Source organism: Aythya ferina (assembly GCF_964211825.1).
Source record: "Aythya ferina genome assembly, chromosome: 9".
NCBI classification, from domain to species: domain Eukaryota; kingdom Metazoa; phylum Chordata; class Aves; order Anseriformes; family Anatidae; genus Aythya; species Aythya ferina.
This window is the reverse complement of record NC_140305.1, coordinates 12,325,224-12,345,573: the sequence shown is the minus strand read 5'-3', so window position 1 is coordinate 12,345,573 and position 20,350 is coordinate 12,325,224. Positions and strand designations below refer to the sequence as shown.

At 55.4% G+C, this 20,350-nt stretch overlaps 1 protein-coding gene and 1 long non-coding RNA gene across 3 annotated transcripts in view; one reads left to right on the top strand and one right to left on the bottom strand.

The window, feature by feature from the left end:
* EPHB1 (EPH receptor B1) overlaps positions 1-20,012 on the bottom strand; it is a 49,983-nt gene extending 29,971 nt beyond the window's left edge. For both annotated transcript variants that reach the window (XR_014696088.1, XM_084529876.1), the window contains exons 1-2: positions 19,713-20,012; positions 1,436-1,500 (exon numbers count right to left, since the gene is read on the bottom strand). Coding sequence is in view for 1 of the 2 variants with exons in the window: in XM_084529876.1 (XP_084386002.1) it covers positions 1,436-1,500; positions 19,713-19,770 (123 nt within the window). In the remaining variant the exon portion in view is untranslated. The remainder of the gene's footprint in view (positions 1-1,435; positions 1,501-19,712) is intronic.
* Positions 6,117-9,560, top strand: LOC311441808. The gene is made up of 3 exons (XR_014696226.1): positions 6,117-6,308; positions 8,118-8,179; positions 8,639-9,560. It is a non-coding gene; the product is annotated as an uncharacterized lncRNA (long non-coding RNA).
* Positions 20,013-20,350: the final 338 nt, after the last annotated feature.

The window sequence follows — 20,350 nt, the reverse complement described above, 5'->3', positions numbered from 1 at the left end:
ACACGGCGGCAGCAACTGCGGGCATTTGAGTGTGGAGGGGCAGCACCGAGCGTCGACTCCCAGAAGAGCTGGCGAACCAAAACCAGCCCCACGGTTATGAGGTTTTGCCCTCTCCCCTTTGAACTCTCCCACCCCTCCCCAGGGATCACTCCGGTGACAGCAGGGCTGGGCAGAGCCAGCCCCAGATGGGGAACGGGGAAGCTGGTGGCATCAGGAGGGGCAGGGGAACAAAACTCCCCAGGGAGGTGGATGGAAAGGGCCAGGAGGAGCTGAGGCCCCAGCAGCAGCCAGGGATCTGCTCCCATCTTCTCCATTGCCCTGCACTGCCCATATAGCAGGAAGGACCCACACACATCCGCTGCTTCTCTCCCACCTTTCTTCTTGTTTCTTCTTTTCACCTGCTCCGTATCAAGGTGCTGTCTGGCACAACACAATCCCTCAGCTCCTTACCCACCCCACCAGGACCTGCTCTGTGCACGCTCACGTTTTCCCCAGCAGCGAGGTGCTCCCAGAAGCACCATTTGCTTGACCACTTATCAATTAGGCAAAATAATACCCAGGAAAAAAAAAAAAAAAAAAAAAAAAACAGTTAAACCCCAGAACCACCCCCAGTGGGGCTTCTCCTGGTGGGGCTTCTCCTGTCATACATCAAAGGGAAAATGTGAAAAGTGGAAAATTTGATCTCCTACAGGAGGACAGAGGGTTCGGTGCTGTGTACTGTTATTTATTTACACATACCTACTTCTATCATTACCTGCCTGCACATACGTATCTAGCTGCACATCCCTGAGCTCCTTCTGGTCTTCCAGGCCTGTCCGAACTTCACAGGGGATGGCCTTGGGGCCAACCAACCCCAGTGGGTACACAGCACAGTGGGGCAGCCCCAAAGCCCCCGGAGATGCTCTGAGCCCACCCAACAAGGCACCTGGCACCCCGACAGCCCAGCTCTCCAGCTGTGGGTTTTGGGGAGCACAGGGCCAGCACCGCGCGGGTACCAGCCTGCCACCCACCCCACTGCTCCCCTCCCTGTCTGCGCCTGTCTTTGTCTATCACTTTCTCTGTCAGGGGAATGTGAGTCAGGTTATTTTATGCTTCCATCCCTCAAAGACTCGTATTATATAAAAAAGATGTTTTAAGTGCCTCAGGGTGTTTTGTTCCTCATTACTTCATAAAAGTGACATTAATAGCCAGGGAAGAGCACTGCTGAGTGCAATTATGGATGATGTTCCAGGTATGAAAGCTGTTTTGAGCCTGCTAATGTTTCCTAATTACAAGCCTTGTGGTACAGGGAGAGGGGAAGCACGAGCAGGAGGATGGGGAGGAGCGAGCACGGGGACCTGCCTGGATGGAGGAGACAGCGGGGCAGGGAGGGGACGGGCTTGGACCCAACCTGGCCTCAGGAGAAGGAGCGCACGCAGCCGGACACAGGACTTACCCCCGAGGGTGGGTTGGCGGTCCAGCCCAGCTCAGCCGTCGCCGTCCGCGTGTCCATCAGGGTTTCTGGGGAAACACAAGATGAAAAAAAAAAAAAAAATAAGATAAAGAAATCATCATCTTCAGCTGCAAAAACCCAAGGTGCATGTCTGCATCAACACCCAGGCACCAGGAAAACCAGGGAGAAGCCCCCCAGCACCTGTGTGCTTCACGGGACCACCTGGGACATCCCACATTACGCACCCACATTGGCCCATGACAGCTCCAAGCAGCTGTGGTTTGGCAGTGATTTCAGACACGTGAATAAAAACAGGGCTGCTGGAGCGGTGCTCCACTGCTGGGGGGCTTTCCACGGCAGGTTTGGTGGAAAATATCTAAAAGCCGTACTACAGCTGGCATTTCCCCGCTTTTTTTTTCTTGTTCTTTCACAAGAAAGAGTAGCAACAATAATAGTGAGAGCAACAACATACAGAAACAGATGGGAAAAATCCTCCAGGTTTTATTTATTTGTTTTCAGCAAGCAGACATGCAGATGAACTTGCTCGATTCCCGAGTCTCAACCAAGCACGGGAAGGAAACGCACCGCCCCTACCCAGAATCGACCCGTCCGTCCCTCCACGGCCGAGGCAGGAGGGCACAGCTCCTTTTGGGACTTCTCCTTTTGGGACTTGGCTTCTCCTCGTGTTGGCCAAAACCAACACATCTCGGCCACAGCTTCCCTCTAGCACTGCTGATGATTTGTGCTCCCATCCGTGTCCCCACCGAGCATCTGTGTCCCACACCGACAGGCGCCATGCAAATATTATTTCTCCCCTTGCTGTAAGTACAGCCATGCACATCATTAAGTGCTCGTTAGTCCTTGCCATGGCCCTTCAAATAAACAGGGTGCTGCAAGGATTTCAGCACCGGGGTGATGCACAGCCCAATCCCCTCCCTCCTCATCAGCTCCTCGATCCAAAAGCCCCCAACAGGCTGTGAATCTTGGAAAGAAAACTGGGAGGAACAGCACGACACGGCACACAGCAGCTCCCTAGGCAGGAGACTAGAAATAAAGAGAAATATATAAATTGAAAAGAAGCCAAAGCCAACAGCGGAGGAGCTGCCTCCCTACCAAGAAGCTCTTGCCTCGTCCCACGGCCATGCCCCTACCCTAAACCACAGGGAACGGGGAAGGCTCCGCTCTCATGCTAGCAGCTCAGAGCATGGGGCAAACTGATACAGGAGGGCAAGGGGACAATTGACTTGGTTTTCACACCTCGTTTTCCATCAGTTATCTTTCCATCTGAATTCACACACCGCCAGTTAGGCTTTTCCTCCGCATTTAGTTTTTTTCCAGGGATCTTGACCCTTTTCCAGTGGACAAGTCTACCCACAGGGGTTCGCAACGCCCTCCTCTGGGGGGAGGAGGAGGAGGGACAAGAAGAGCAACCCAAAGCCTGTCTCTGAGCCTCTGGGAAAGCCTGGCCCCACCAAAACCCCAGGCTGATCACCAAACCACAGCAGGACTGAGATAGGAAGGGACCTCTGGACCCCTCTGGTCGTACCCCAGCTCAAGCAGGGCCGCCTGGAGCAGGGTGCCCAGGACCACAGCCAGACGCTTTTGATGGCCTCCAAGGAGGCTTTACAACCTCTTTGGGCAGCCTGCTCCACTGCTCCATCACGTGCAGGGAAGAACTGCTCCATCACGTCCTCTGCTTGGGTCAGTGCCCGGTGCCTCTCGTCCCGTCCCTGGGCACCACCGCAAGGAGCCTGGCTCCGTCCTCCCAGCACGAGACGTGCTCAGGGGGCTCCAGGCACTGCCCAGGGTTGAGCTCACCACGTCGGCATGGAGAGGTGCCCACCGCCCTGGAAAGGTGCCCACCGGCCGGGATTTGAGCCTCCAGTCAGGGCTGAAGCCCTCGTTGTGGAGAAGCCGAGCTTTGTTGCGGAGAGCCAAGCTTTCTTCGAGTGAAGAATCTTCAGCTGTATACAGTAGATTTTCTTTAATGGACACATTACTTTAAACTAAGCCTCCACCATCTGTTCCAGTCCCTAATTATCAATACAAAAACAAACGTCTACTCACAATTACACTCGTAACGAGTAAAGATGCCAGCAATTAGCATGCAGGAACATCCTCGCTGCGCGGCAGCGGGTCCATCTGCGGCAGCACCAGCGCGGTCCCAGGTCCCGGACACCCTCAGCGGAGCCGTGCGCGGTGGCACCAGCGCCCAGGGGGTGCCGTGGTGGGGCTGGGGGGAGCTGACAGGTGGCTGGCATTGTTTGAGCAGCTGGGAGGGTGAGAAATTTGGGGGTGGGAGTAAGGAGCAGCTGGATGCGCCACGGAGCGCTTCCCTCCCCGCTGCACGCTTCAGCGGGTGCTTGGGGACGCGGTCCCGCTCCCAGAGCGAACGAGCAGCAGCAGAAAGAGGGAACAACGGGAAAATAAAGCCAAGAAGCTTCACCGCAAAGACCGGCACGAACCAACGCTGACAGAGACGATGCTGTGGCTGCGAGCTCAGCCAGGCTGCCTCACGGCTTCCATCACCACACCCAACCTGGATTAAGCCTCTTAACGTTGGTGGGAAAGAAGCCCCACAGGTGGCAGGGGAAGTGCTTGAATTTAATTCTTGCCATTCCCCATGTACAAAGAGAGCTGGGGCTCCAGCCCACACCAGAAGCTCACCCGGATAATTTCGGGTCGCTCCCCACACCCATGGCAGCCCCTGCTTAGGGCCATGATGCTCCAAGGGCGCAAACCCCGCGCTGCCACCCAGCTTCCCTCTGCAAGGTTTCCACGTGCCCCGGGCTTCCAGCAAGGCAGAAAAAGCAAAGCAGGAGCGAGCCAGATGTGCGAACTGCTGGGCTCACGTCTCACCCACAACATCTCAGATTCAGGAGGACTTCCTCTTTTTAATGATGGTGCCAGGGAGGTGGGCAGGGAACAGCGGGATCGCCCTCTCCCAGCGGAGAAGCACCGCTCCTCTTCACCATTCCCTACGAACCCCAGCTTCCGAAAGAGCCGCTTGCAGTATCTATACACTTTCAATCAAAAATATTACAGCAACAACTAATTATGTCCCATCATTCCCATGGCTCTCTGCCTTTAATGGTACATTTTGCTGCTACAGAATTACAGCGAAACTGCTCTGGAAGTACATAACGAGCTATCCCCATCAATCTCCCGCAGATTCATTATGAAGGATTATCCCCAGAATAACAAACCAAGTTCAGATCGCAGAGGACGCGCTAAACAACAAAAACAAGTCAGGAGCTTTCTCTGCCCATCGTTTTGAACAGGAATGCCAGCACCTCGGGGTCTTTGTGAGGAACCTGTCGGAGAGGAGCAGCTCCATGAAGACGTCTCGGCTATGCCAACGCTACCAGCCCACGTGGGCTGACTTGGAGTGGCTAAAAACCAAAACTCGTGTTGGAAAATGGATTTGCACCTACATCAGCTGGGCGCAAAGGTGCTGCGTCACTTCGTGATGGGCTGCACCAAGCTCTGCCCCAGCCCTCCCCAGGATCTCCACCGAGGGAGTCGATGCAGCAAGGTGTTACTGCAGCCGCACACGGGAGCGCCCACTGACTTGGTGCCACCGTGAATGCCCTCAGCATCACCTTCCCCAGTGGTAGGGGGCTTTTCTCCCCTCTTGATCCTTCTCATGCTCTTCAAACCTAGGGAAACGATGGTGGGGCAGGAGGAGGCGTGGGTCTCAGGCAGGCAGCAGTGCTCCGCACCCACCTCTGCGTGGTTTTCGTGCTCCAAAGGGGCCTGACCCCATGCGAGCACGCGGTGCTGGGCCAGCTCAGCCACGGCCGTACGAGCCATTTATCATAATCCCACTGAGGAGAGATACAGTAAATCAAAGAGACAACCTGCCTGCAAATAAATTGCAGGGGGGAGGGAGAGGGAGAGAGAAACAGAGAGAAAAAGGGGAGAGAACTGCAGAGGGAGAGATAAGAGAGAGGGAAGGAAACAGCAGAAAATTACAAAAAAGCACACATCACGGGGAAAAAAGACAAAGGGGACCAAAGCAAATACGAAGATAAGAGAAATAAGATAGTGCTTTCAATACCTTGTTTTCCAAATTACAAGCCTATTTGATAAAATTTGGGAAGAAGTTTTAATCCGCTGAGCTCATACAAGGCAGCAGCCCCAGAGGGTCTCAGGACAGCGCGTTATGGGCAGCCTGGTGCTCCCCAGCACAAGGGGCTCAGTTGCCCCTACGGTGACAAAAAGTGACAAAGCAGCTTCCCAGGGCCGTGCTGCTCACAGGCCACGGACACACAAAGTGCACACGCTAAGGCCATGCCATGGGACCACGTGGAAGCGTTTACAGATCAGCACAGATGCATTTAGCAACCCAAAAAGCATCCCGGGCTGAGACAGGGCTTCAGGGAACGCCGCAGGCCACCAGGGCAGAGCCGGGAGTCCCGGGAGCTCGGCTCTGCCTCCGCTCCAGCGCCAGAGGAGTGATTCAGGGCTGCAAAATGACAAGGCTATCTTTCGGGAGAACATCTTCCAGAACAATGTCACAATGCATTTAAATCCTCATCTTAGCTTTCTCGAGGCTGGGTTGCCAACAAGCATCACTGAACTCCGCAGTCTGCCCCCAAAATCACCATATGTCACGCTTGGCAGCCTCCCCTTCCAGCCTCCGGAAGGCAGAGAAGAGGAACTGGGCTGCCCAGGGACAGGCAGGGGCTTCCAGTAAACCCAAAAGCTGTGGGACCACTTGACACCAGTGGCACCCTCTCGTCTGAGGACCAGCTAAACACCGTGGGAGTCCGGCTAAACGGGTCTGGCTTGCACGAAGGACTTTTCTTCATGGAGAAATGAAATCCTTCGGGGGAGCTTTGCAGAAGACATCCCACAGGAACACAGCAGGGAGGTGAGTGGTGCTCGGTGCCTTGCTGCTCCAGCTTCCAGCACAGCTTTGGGACACGCGTGGCCCTGCCCCAGCAGGGGTGTCTGTGCCACCAGCCGCAGTGCTCGAGCCTGAGCTGAGCCCAATCCCTTCTCCACCCGCACCACTGCCACCCAGGGGCACGCTCCCAAGCGGACACGGCTGAAGGGCAGCAGCCCAAGGGCACGCATGAACCGGCCTCCCTGCCTGCCTGAAAGCCTTTGCTGGCCCCTCGGGTGGAAGATATCAAGCTGCTGCTTGTCTCTGGTTTTAGACAAACCAGTAAGAGAGGTTGCTGCGGTCTGGTCAACAGCAGCAGGCAGCTGTGGGCAAAGAAGGGCCACCATCAGGGATGCACCACCCCGAACACACAGCCTACAGCTCCTCCAGCTCCTCCCTGGGCAGGGCTGGTCGAGCGCTTTCCAAGCACAGGAATCACAGAGGTTTGATCCTGAACTCTGCAAGTTTGTGTTTTCTGCTCCCCAAAAAGCGAGGCACCAGCTTCAGCTGCCCATGCGTGCTCCAGCCAGCTTGAAGGGAAGCAAGCCTTTGTCTGTCCTGTGAGAAAGCAAGAAGGAACGCCAACAGAGGGGAAAAAACAGGAGCATGGTTTGAGATTTCACACGCAAGGGTGGTGGAAGCTTAATGGGCCCAGTGGACACGGTGTCCTACTCCACTGGGATCCCCTGGAAATGGCAGCCTACAAACGCAGTCAGTCAGCTGAGAAGACCAAGCAGCCATAAACGTCAACAGCACCCGCAATTACACTTGTTAGGGTAATTTAAAAGGACATGCAGTCTTCACGCCTCGATGGGCGCCCACGGGATCGCAGAGGGATTCCCCCAGCAGCTGGGGCCTGCTCACGTGCGGAACGGCGTCGGTCCTGCCTACAACACCCTCAAAGGCCACGAGCACAAAGGCACCGGTACAATAAACTCCGCTGAACCCATGCACCAAACCTGTCCCCCCTTCCCTGCCACTCTCCTTCCCCAGAGGACTTGTTTTGCCTTACTCCAGCACAGCACTGCCTATGAGGGAAGCTCTCGGGATCAAAACATTTACCCTGCTTTTCCCTAGGCGCCACTGCTGCCGTAGAGATTTGGGATGAGTCACTGCCTTGGCCTCTGTTCCCCAGAAAAGCTACAGGCTTGCTACAGACACACGCAGCTCCGAGCCCTAAGCCTGAAATGCCAGCCGTGCTGTCAAGGAGCCCTCACTGCAAGAGGTGCACCTGGCATCGTCCTGCTCCTATTTACTAGGTCTTAGCTTAAAATGTCAGAGGGATTCTGCATGAGCTATGAACACAACGGGCCGCTCAAACGGCAAACAAGCGCGGGTCGCTGGCTCCGGGGTCACTGAGCAGCTTCCCTTCGCCCGGCCCCACCTCCTCCCGAACCAAGGATGCAGCCAGGGCCTTGGCGTTTCCTCCAGACATCACAATTTGGGGGAAAAGGCATCCACCAGAGCCCTACCCCATACATCCTGCACAGGGAAGGAGCCAGCGGCGCCCTGCGCTGGTTAACGCAGCGCCCAACACGCGCCCATGCCCTGTGGCCCTTGGGAGAGCCAGCCGCCTGCTTTCACAGCTTCCGAGCAGCAGCAACAGCAGCATTCGGGTCCAACACCATCCCCATGCCAAATTACAACCAGCTTGAGGTCGGAGGATGGGGAAAATCTCGCACCGGGTGCTTGTTCTGCTTCCCCTGGCCGCTGGAGCCCCAGGGTGCACAAGGAGCCCATCCAAAATCCATTTTTCTGCAGGTTTTTTTTTTTTTTTTTTTTTTTTTCCACCAGATCTCTTCTGTGCCCCACCTCCTCTCCTGAAGCATTTTACTCTCAATTTGAGCGGTCTCTAGGTAGGCGCGTACGCGACAGCTGGTCCGTGGAGTAAATAACGAAGTTAGCTCGCCAAGATTGCCAGGCGCCCGCCGCTGCTGCCCCGTGCCGTGCTGGGGAGCCACACACACCAGGGCTGCCTGCGGCCAAACCTTCCCGGAGCAGGAATCTCACCTCAGAGGGGTCCCGGCTGCAGTTCCCGACCCCACAAAACCCAGCTGGGGCACACTTGTGGGCAGAGGGAGAAACGCTCACCTGGTGTCTCTGCAGGTCGGGGGCTCTGTAGCGGAAAAACAAGCTGTGGGACAGCGCTGGCTCCTTGATTAACGAGGTGTGCGGCCAGCGTTTGCTGGTCCTGCTGTAAATGCAGAGAGTGGGATGGAAGAGGAGCACAGGGGCAGAGACAGGGGGAGCACAAATAAGGAAAACAAAAAGCCGTCGGCGCAGGGCGTTATATAAACCCACATATATTCCAGCAGGAGGGAGAAAAACTTTGGCTGTAAGGCTGCTGGTGCTGAGCGTTACGCAGCACGGACTGCCGGCCCAGGGGAGGAGAAGAGGAGGAGGAGGAGGAGGAGGAAGCTGAAGGAGGCACTGCTTGGCTCCCGGCCGGCCGCGCACACTCCTGCCTCCAGCCCAGCCGCCTGCACGAGCGCAAGCTGGGAAAAGGCTGGAGCGGAGCAGGCGGGAGGAGAGCCATCTGCACGCCGGGAGCCATGCCAAGGAGTGCTGGGGGATGGATTTTCCACACACCACCCCCCTTTTCCCGTGCGAGGTCAGCCTCCTCTCCTCCCTCACGGCCGCCGGCCCCAGCGGCCGACACCTCGCCAAAACGCTTCGGCAGGGAACGGCGCGGCCACGAAGCGGAGCTTCCCCACGCAGCATTCCCACATCGCACTTCTGGGCTGGGTGTAGAAGCCACCACCAAAGGGGTGTCCCCAAATTCTCCCAACCCGAGGTCATCGTCCCCCCAGCACGATGGGGACAGTCCCAACGGGAAGGTCACGGGCGCCAGCATCCGCAGGGCTTTCCCGTCCAGGAGGAGCAGGAAGCGGCTCCTGCTGCGGTCACGGGGCCGCTGCCTCCGCTTGGGCTTGAATCCCGCTGGATCCTGGTGACACGGCGGCTGAATGCGGGCGGACAGACCTCCCTTTTCACGAAGACCCCATGGGAAACTTGCTGCCCAAGTCCTGCAGCCCTCCTGCAACCTGGAAATCCACCAGGCGCAAGAGCAGCACGGCTCCGCTCCAGGCAACGCTAACACCACTCCCTTTTAACACGGTGCCAGCTGGTGATAAACTTCCCTGTAAGGCTCATCTCCATACCACCTCTTCTCCTGATGACACTGACCCATCCTCCCTGATTGTGGTTTCCTCGCTGAAATAAATCACCCTAAGTGCACACTGTGCTCCGGGCCTCGTTACTGTTCATCACCGCCCGCACGACGGAGCTGTCACATCCTGGCGGCTTCTGTCACCTGGGCAACCCGGGCGGGATGCGGGACGGGGAGACGTGCTGTGGAAGCCCCTGGGAGGACCAGCGTGACCAGGAGCCACTGCCACACACAGGTAAGCGGGTGGAGGGATCATAACACGTGAGCACCCAAAAGATGTGAGCCCCAACGCAGTCATTTCGCACCCCGGCATGCAGCACAGGTGATGGCAAACACGCCCTGATGGCTAGGAGAGCTGTCGCTGGGCTGAAACCTCCTCCAGGAGGGCAACAGAACCCCTCCGAGCCCCTACTTAGGGCTCGGGAACACCGAAGGAAGGACAGAGGCAGGGCTGGGTGCTCCCCAAACCTTTCCCAGCCACGTGTCCCGCCTCCGGTTCCTCCTCGCACGCAGGCGTTCAAACCCCGCTAGGTCACCCCAGATCAATCCAAAGCAGCGTTGCAACCGTGCTTCAAGCAGTAAATGAAAAGCTCCGTGCCAAACCCCCGCCAAGACTGCTCGAGCGATAACAACGCAGAGGCATTGTTTGCCTGTCACATTGCTTTCAAAAGCCAAACACTCCAAAAGAGAGAGGGAGCAATTAAAGCTGCCGCTAATCTCGTAGCGCCCGCATCCAAAACCTGCCCGCTGTTCTGGCTGAGCAGGCAGCGGTGGGACCAGCGCCTCGCAGCTGGGACGTGACGGGCAGGAGATGCTCAGCAGGGAACGGCAGGACCAAAGCACCGGGACCACATCCCCGCGCCTCGTCGTGGCTGGGAAGAGCGGCTCGACATCTGAGGCCGCGCAGAGGTGGAGGTTTCCAGGAGAAGAGCTCAGCAGCTACTCACACCCATGAGCGTGGTCAAGTAGAGGAGGTGCTGCCATCACCTTCCATGCGATGGACATCCCAGCTCTTCCCTCGGGTGTCCCAGCTCTTCCCACAAACGCCCCTTCCACGCTGGTGTTGGTGGAACCAGCGTTTCCGATCCAATGCCTCGGCCCTGGTGGTGGCCACGATGCTGATGGGTTTTGTTGGCATCAGGCAAGCTTCTGCCCCCCTACCCTGCGTGCTGGGGAGCTCCACACTCCCTCTGGCAGACGGAGGACAGGCGATGACAGACACACGGACATGGCTGACGGACACATGGACGCGGCGCGTTCGCACGCGCAGGCACCGGCCGGGGGGGACCGCATTTCAGAAATAACACAGGCACGCACACAAAAGAGCGCAAGCCATTAATCTGGGCGAACCAAAGGAAATGAAATCATTATGTCTGCAGCTACAGCATCCAGAAGAACAAATTTCCTGCCTGGATAATAAATGGATTCTTTTGTTTCATGTTGGCCCCGGCCACGTGACTGTCTTGGCCTATTCCTCATCCAAAACATCTTGCTGTATAAATACCCAGACGGGCTTGGGTTTCAGCTGCTAAAAATATGTTTTAATTATAATAATATATAATAATAATAACACAAAAAGCTACACGGTCCCCAGCCCCTTTCCTCTTAAACAACCTCTGAAGGCTTTCCAGAGCACAAGCAAGGAAACAAAAAGACCAAAGTTACCAATCACAGCTGCAACTGCTAAAAAAAAAAAAAAAAAAAAAACAGACACGAGGCAGACGAATGACAGCCCCAGGTTGATGCCTGCGATAAATAACCCCTGCCAGAAAGAGAACTGAGGTGTGCACACGGCATTTGAAGCCCCTGTGAGCATCTCATGGTGCAGGACCAAACCCCGCAGGTGATGTGGATTTTGCCTGAGCCACAAGCAGCGCCTTGCAGGTGGCTTTCTGGCACCGGGAGGGCAGGGTATTTTACATTTTTAATCCGAAAGGGAAGGTAAATTCTGATCCTTACAGCTGGCTGCAGGAAGGGCTCTGGGCATCTCCAGGGATGCAGGCTGCTAGGAGAGCTGCGTGCATGGCTGGTTTCAGCCATCCCTTTAACCCGCAGCTCCACCAGACCATTCAATTAAAACCACTTGTGCACTGAACTCTGTATTTCAGTTTTGCTTTATGAAAGCAGAGCAAACGTTGGAACAAGATTCAAAACAAACGAGCATTTGGAATCTGAGCTTGAGAGCACCTTGTTGCAAAAAGCCTGAATTGGTGAGGTGTTACAGAGAGCCAGCAGCAGGCTCCACGCTCCCCATGGGCACAAGCCCCAACCAAGCCCCACTCCCAACATAAAGTGGCCAGAAGAGCCATCCCCTACAGTCCCAAGAAGGTCCCTGAGCACACACAGCTGCCTTCCCCTTTGATTCTGGATGCTCACCAGGAACTGAGCACACCAACACCCCGTGGGATGAAACCCCCGTGTGGAAAGGCAGACTGTAAGCCTGCTTTGTGCATCATGCTAGCAGAAGCCTTACTTCTTTTCCCTTTGTGGGTCATCTTTAATTTCAATTATATTTGGGATGCTGTGGGAAGTGTCCAAGCACTGCTGCTGCCTCGTTTCAATTGCTCATCATTGCTGTTTCTTCAAGGAGGGGAAAAAGAGTCATTGGAAACTAAATATTTACACACCCACGTACACTAATCCCAGCAGATCCAAGGGTGGGAAGCTTATTTAAAAAAACATCCGTAATTACTTTCCCATTTTAAAGGGAATAATCTGGCAATTAGCTAGAAACCTTTACATCAGTAATCACATATTTCCTAACAAGGAATAACCTGAGCCAGACCTCCACCCCTACAGAGGCATCCAGGCACTCACTGCCCAGAGGGACGATGGCCACTGGGGACAGGGACATCAAACAGGCACCAAAGGGTCACATCCCAGGGAAGCCTCCTTGCTGAAGGACTGAAGTCTTTGGAATAGGTGAGAGTTTAAGGCTCTATCAGCCTATCATTTAGGAAGATAAAATTGCGTTCACTCTGCCGAAGCAAACCATTAAAAGTGGAGGATGTTATCTCAGGTAATAAAGAGCAAGACCTGAGGACCAGCCTGGGAATTCAAGTTTACAACTTGTATCAACTTCATATGCTGTAAAACTTCACCTGGTTTATAAGTTTCTCACCAACTTCATAAAAGATGTTTTATTATTATTGTTTTCTGACTCTCCTGCCTTAATAAAATGCCTCTCCTACTCTGTGTGGGTGTTGCATTATAAACATTTGCACTTTGATTCATTCAAGATTTAAGGAAGCTTTCAAGGTAACCTGTTAGGAATACTTAAAGTGTTTTTGAAAGGCATCACAGTTCCCCTGAACGTTTCAATACTTTAAATAAATAAATAAAAACACGCTTTTGCAGTAAACTACCTCCAAAATCTACCAGGCTGGCGATTCAAGCTACAGGATATGGAAGCAAGCAAGCCAGCCCGGTGGAGCACATCCCTGTCACGTTTGGTGTGGGGTCATCAGAGCTGCTGGCACAGGTAGGTTGACACCACAGCCAGACTGGAGATGGGGCAGGAAGCCCTCCAGGAAGGAACATCTCCCTACCACAACCAGAATCCTGTACAAAAAAGGGATATGGCTTAAAAATGAAAAAAAAAAACAAAAAAAAACAAAAAACACCACAAAAAGCACCCTTGCTCCTTCCACACTTCACAGCAGCATCACTGCTTGTGTCATCCATACACACTTCAGGAGGAATTGATGAAAATTTTGGTCGTGCCTTGTGAACAGCTCACCACTACCACCTGGAGCACGTCCATCCCCAGTTCTGGGGCTGCTGGTGCAGCACCGTGAGGCGGCCCCAAACACCGCAGTGCTCCGGAGATCCCTGCTCCATCACAGCGGCCCCGTGCCCAAGAGCAGCCGGGCTGGCTCAGGAGCAGCAGCTGCTCCCTGCCAGGAGGCATCAAAGCCCCACAGCACGGCTGCTGCTTAATGCAGGATCAAGGACGCGGCCCAGGGAGTTGCAAGATGCTCCTCAGCGGCAGCTGGACCAGAAGCAAGCAGATGAGTGTAAAAGCACGGGTTTCCTGTCCCCGTTCACACCCACAGGGGCTGGCCAGCCCCATGCACCAGGTCCAGCCCCGATACGTCACCCCTCCATGCCAGGCAGGGCTCACAAAGGCAGAGCAGGAGGGTGCCCAGAGCTGTGTCCTCCTCAAAGCAGCCCTTTTCCTCTGGCCTCCGCTGAAGGCTATTGAAGTTAATGAGCGCTTTTTTGTAGCCTCCAGCAGGCTGGAGAGACGGCCTTTCAGCTCAGCAGCCTCCTGCCTCGGTAATAACCCAGGTGTGGTGCACGGAGGGATAATAAAAGCCAGTTTTTAGACAGAGATAGAATCTGACTAGCTTGTGATCTTGCAGATCCCACCAGCCAGCACCCAACAAAGCTAGAGGAGGACCAGACCTGCCGGAGAAGACAACTCACTCCTGGACACAGGAGGTTGTGCCAGCCACCATGCATCAAATTGGCTCTCCAAGAGTAACCTCGCTGCATGTCACAGCTTCTCTGCTGAAAGCCTGAAGGGCTCAGAAGACTTAAATGCAAGCCACACAAACAACTTCATCTCAAGTGGAAAGTCTTGGACAGCAAAGGCTACACATCTCAGAACCACAGAAGCATCCAGGTCAGAAAAGACCTTCAAGATCACCAAGGCCAACCACCAGCCTGACCTGCCAGGTCCCATCACTAAACCACATCCACCTTCTCATAAACTCCTCTGGGGTGGGGACTGTCACCTCCCTGGGCAGCCTGTTCCAATGCCTGACTGCCCTCTCCGTGAAGAAATTCTTCCTCATATCTAATCTAAACCTCCCCAGTATCATCTCCAGAGAGCTTACTCACCTGCATGAAGCTTTTGGACAGCTTCACCAGGCCTGTGGGTTTTGCTCAGGGGACACTGTGGCTCTGTAGTCCAAGGCTACCTGCAGCCCATCATTCCCAGCACTGGATAAGGACATCAAGACCCTTGCCACTTCAAAAATAATTAATGCAGGGGCAGAGCAGCCACGTAGCCACAGCTCCTCCGAGCTGCTGCACACCATGAGAGAGCAAAACACACAGCACTGAGGGTACACGGCATGAGGCAGCTCGAGCACAGAGGTCTTCTAATGCTTGGAAACATTGCATGAAGCACTTCTGGCAATGCAGCCAGCTGTTCTGGTAATCTTGAAAAGCCAAGTTTTGTTCATTTCAAACACATTTGTTTCAAATTAAAAGCACAGCTGATGCCTCACAGAGCTCTCTGGAAATATCCCATTGCTCCTTTGTCCATACGCCCAGCACATCCTCCTCTGCTTCAGACTTGCAGAACTGAAGCCACTGCTTCACATTTCCCTGATCTCCTCCAGCTCCAAGAGACACTCCCGAGGTTAGACAGCAATACGAGGTGGATTTAGGGAACCTCCTGGACTTAGGAGCCCAGGTCTTGTTGTGAGGCCAAGGGCTTCAGAAGCCCACTTCCGCAATGGCTGTCTCTAGGACACCAGGGCTCGAGTCCCTCCACCGGCACATGGCTGCCCTCCAGCACCAGATACCAGGACGACTTCTCAAGTGTCCAACTCTTCCAAATTGCTCGACCTCTCACCTGGCCCAAGATACGAATAGCAGTTCCAGTTAGAAAGAGAAAATTAAAAATAAAGAAATGCCAAGCAACCTCCGGTGGCCAAACCAGCAGGACCCTGCACCTCTTCCTTTCCCATCCCACCTCAAGTCCAGCATTCCCTTTTCAAGTTTTCTGCTGGGCTCTTTATTTGCCTGAGGAAGATGTAATTCACACCCTCGCAGCTCCTCTGTGGTGATTTAACTTTTTTTTTGAACAAAAAGCAATTATCCCCATATCAACAGGACCCTCACGAGGATGTTAATGAGTCAGTTCAGCCCCTGTGGCTAGGCCTTGGCTGAAGCAAGAGGAGGCCTCCAGTATCCAAAGCCCTGCATCTGACTGCAAAATAAAAATAAAATAATTAAAAAAAAAACTGTAAAACTTCAGTCCTCGCCATTCCCCATCCCAATGCCTCTGCCTGAGGTGCAGGATTTGGCACCAACGGGAAGGGGGCTGACACAAAATGTGTTTCTGGCAGAGAGGCACAACTCACGCGTGGAGGCCTGAGTAAAGAAATAAACAGAAACAGAGCTGGGCACAGACACCAAAACCTCAAAGCAACCCAAGGATGAGTTGGTTGGGTTTGAGTAACCAAAACCTGGGTGCCTGGGACATCAGCAGTGTGGTTTTGAGAGGAGCAGGACTCCATAACTGGGAGAAAGCAGCAGTGCAATACTAAACAATTCAAGTTGTGACAAAGCCCCCACCTCAGATGCAAGGAAATGGCCTAAAAGCGAGGATTTCCGCAGCCTCTTGCCTATTCCCAGCAACCACTTTGCCTCGCTGCAACATAAATTATAGCTTAATCAGCTCTGAATACCAGCGATGCTGCCTGGATGCCTCCCTAGATATTAAACTCTTCTTTCACTGCGCTAACAAGCACATACCTGAGGCCTTCCTAGTCCCTAATTACTCGGCATAGTTATTTCCGAATCAAAATATATAAGTAAATAAATAAAAAAACCTTAATACTTTTTCCCCCTCTACTTGGCAAAGCCCTTGAAAATAATCTGCCTGCTTATTAACAAATACAAGCAATTTACAATTGTCATCGAAACCATTCTCTTGGAAGGACAGAGCTTGCCATCGCCTCCCACCCACCCCAAAGACATGCAGGGGTGCCGGAGAGAACATCCCCCCAAGAAGCATCCCCGAATCCAGCCCTGCTCCCTCCCTTTGGGCTGAAGCTCAAAGCAGCAGTCCTGAACCAATATGATCACAGAACCATCTAGGTTGGAAAAGACCTTCAAGACCATCAAATCCAACCATCAAGCAGACCTTCCAAGTCTCGTTGCTCAAGCACGTCCCTCAGTGCCACATCTGCACGTTGCGTCCCCCACCTCCAGGGATGGGGACTCCACCCCTTCCCCAAGAAGCCCATCCCAATGCTTGGCCACCCTCTCCACGAAGGAATTCTTCCCCATATCCAATCCAAACCTCCCCTAATCCTGCTGGAGTGGTGCTGGGGTTCGGGCCCCTTCCCTTTGAACTGCCATCTCCTCCGGCCCAGCAGCAACTCATTGCAGGCAGGCCACAGCAACAGCAATTAGGTCACACCGGGCTGCAGGTTTAGCGGGCAAAACTATAATTATTTAGAAACATCGAGTTTAAATGCCAAAGAGTCATAATGGAACTGAGCTAATTAACCAATTTCAACTGAATAACTGATGAGTTAAAAAGAAAAATAAGATCAATGATCATAGACAACAGCTTTTTTTTTTTTAACTGGTTGTTTTCTCACAACAACTCTCAGTTGCACAAAAGCAGACCAACAATCCCTGCTAACCAAATATTATTGTAATTAAATATTTAACAGGAAGGCTCTTCAATTATTCAGAGGAGGAACGACACTCGCTATAAGCGGGCTGGGTTTCTCCCTCTGGACCTGGCCGGGGATGCTCACAGGGCACGGCTGCCACCCGTCCTGCGGAGCAGGGACCACGCTCTGACTGCCAGGCCAGCAGGTGCCAGGTTTTGCGAGGTTTTCTGGGGTCAGTGGTATGCCCCCAGCAAAGGGCTGGGGAGGAAAAGCAGACGCACACACACACACACCCCAACACACATGGTTATAATTCCCTAAGCTGCATTACTGTAGGAAATTACAGTTTAGTTTTTTCAGCAAAGGGTACAGGGATATTTAGATTCACTATAAGGAAACTGCAGAATCTTTCAGCCCATTTATCACAGCTCTCTGAGTCCCAACTTCCACTGAAATGAAACAATAATAAATATTGAGCAGAGCGAGTTAATCTCCGCTGAACGCACTTTAATAATTCAAAAGTTACGAGAAATAAATAGATAAAGAGCAGGGCTTTTGGCTTTTACAAATGCACATCCCATTTTTCTCACGATTTCTCACCATGCGACTTGCTGGAAAAACACCCGGTGACAGAAAACACCCCAAAAAACACGCCATGGCTGGCAGCCACAGCTCCGCAGGCACCCCAGCTCCTACAGCACCAGGTCCCTGTATCAGCCCCGCCGCACAGGCTCTGGGTTTCCAGCGCCGCAGCCCAGAACGTGCCACTCCACACCACTGCCAGCGAACATCCCAGCTTAACATTTTCCTTGTGCAAGTATTCATGCGTGTAAAGCTCGACGGCTTGAATATTTGCAGAAAGCAGGCAAGGTTAAATTGAAGTGTGCTTTCAAATCCTAATGAATATTTGGGGAAAACCATTTCCCCCGCCCCCCAACTATTTACTCAGCCTCGCCGTGCTGTTAAGTGACCACTCTGCCTCTGCATGTGGTAAGGGAGGACGGAGAGCTGCAGCATCCTCCTGCGGGCACCCCACAAATCCGCGGCTCCTGCATTCAGCTGGGTACCAACTGCAGCACGGGCAGACAGAGCGTGGCCAAAACGCATCCCAGACCCCACATCCTCAGCACCTGCCCTTCTACAGCTCCTCCGTGGCCTTTCTTTGCGTGAACTGCTCCAAAAGCATCTTCAGCAGCACAGAAATACCAGTGACGGCAGCCCAGCTCACAAGCTTTCCCCCTCCAGCGCTGCTTTTCTGATCTCTCCATCACTACCGGCGCTTGTTTTCACCTCTAAGAGGCCACCAGAGCACTGTAAGTTATTCAACTTTCAGCAGGCTGCGCTGCGTTCAGGGAAATTGAAATTCAAAGCCTTAATTAAGGCAGGGAAAAAAAAAAAAAAAAAAAGACCTGCATCTTAAGGAAGAAAAGCAAGACGAAATTCAGCTGCAGGAGCAGTGCGAGCGAGATGGGTTTGCCGTGCACCCGGCGCGTTTGGTGGGAATTGACGGAGGGCCGCCGAAACTTCGTCCTCCCATCGCCTACATCCCCGAGTCTTGAAGCACGCGGGGAAACAGGAAGGCGACCGAGACGAGGAATAATGAGTCAGTGATACCAGCAATTAGTCAAAAAAAGCAGCACAGGCATCTGCGGGCGAGGGCCCGTTTCCCATGACTTAACAAAACGCTCTCCCTCCAGGCTGACGAGATCTGGGCTCACTCACCACACCAGCACTCCGGTTGTACCCCTTAGGTTTCCTTTTTCCAGATTGTGCAAAAAAATAAATTATAAAGGGATGGCTACAGGCTGGCACAGAAGAGCAGGGCTTGCAACATCTCGAGGCTTAGCTCTGGCTCTGCTCTGGGCACGGCAGCAGGAACAGCCCCTGTGGAGGCAGCTCTCGCCCTGCTCACCGCGGCAGTGTGAGGTGGAAGCAGGGGAAGCCCGACGGACGCGAGCACCAGATGTGCATGCCCTGAGCTGAGGAGGGGAGGATGCCCACGGGGCTCGCAGGCTGCAGGAACCAGCTCCGGGACATCACCCAACCAAACCCTTGTCCCCGATCCTCTCCGGACAGGCAGTCAGGCAGCAGATAAGCGCACAGAGCAGCCAAAGCAGAGCTACGGCAGCTCTCCGAGCTCGCTCCGTGCACAAGGAAGCCGACAGGCATGCAAGCAGGTAGGCAGACGAACCAGGGCTAGCTCCGTCTCTCGGCTGACCTGCCAGCACTCCAAAAGCTCCTGCAGCCGCGGAGTTACGAGGCGTGCCGCCAGCCTGCCACGCTCCGGGCGATCGCAGCGGGTTCAGCTGCCGCCCAGCACACCACACCGACCTTCCCGGAGCGATGTCGGGGCGCGGAGGGGCAGAGAGCTGGCTCCTGGCACCGCTTCGCAACCGGGAGCACCCGAAACGTCAAGTGGCAGCAGCCGAAAGGCGAAGCCACGCGTGGCAAAGCGCTGCCACGCCGCGAGGATGCTCGGGCACAAGCCGGGCGCCGCCAGCCCGCAAGGGGCACGGAGAGCAAGCTGCTGGCAGCGCCGGGGACACGTCCCGAGGCTCGGGGGGCAGGCACCGAGCGCTGCCGGGCTGCTCCTCAACAGGTTTCGGGGGCGTAGCGGGGCGCGGCGCGGGGCTCATCCCCCCGGGACAGGCAGCAGCCGGGGGGCTGGCACCGGGGGCGCTTTCTCCGGGCTTTTTTTCCCCCCGCACCGAGCACGGCGGCGGCGGCTGAGCGCGGAGCACCCCTGATTTTTGGGGACAGGAGGCACCGGAGCATCCCCGCCACCACCGCCACCACCACCCCAGCCGGCAGCGGGACAGCGGCCGCCCCGCCACGCGTCCCCCCCCGGAGCCTCACCTTCCACGGCAGCCGCGGCGGCGGCCAGGCAGAGCAGCGCCACCAGACCCGCAGCCATCGCCCCCCCGGGCCGGCGTCCCCCGCCGCTCCGCCTCGGCCTTCCGCGGGCACCGCGCGGGGCTCCGCAGGCGTCGGGCGCCGCCGGCGGCGGGCGGGCATGGGCGGCGGGAGGCAGCCGGGCAGGGCAGAGCCGAGCCGGGCAGAGCCGAGCCGAGCCGAGCCTGGCCGCGCCGGGCCGGGCCGGGCCGGGCCGCGCCGAGCCGAGCCGCGGGACCGCGCCGCCCGCCCGGCTCACATCGCAGCCGCGAGTGGGACGCGCGGCCACGCCGCCGCCGCACGCCCCCGCCGCCCGCCCGCCGGCCACGCCCCCGCCCCCGCCCCCGCCCGCCCGCCAATCGCCGCGCCCCGCCCGCCGCCCGCCGGCCACGCCCCCGCCGCCGCCGTGCGAAGGCCGAGGGCGCCCCCCGGCGGGCGGAGGCGGGGGGAGAAGGGGAGGGGAAGGGAGGGGAGGGGGTGACGGCGGCGCTGCGTCACACCCCCCCCCGTGACGTCATGAGGGGGCGTGACGTCACGAGGTGGGGGTGACGTCAGTGAGGTGTGACGTCAAAAGATGGGGGTTGTGGGGTGCTGGAGGAGGC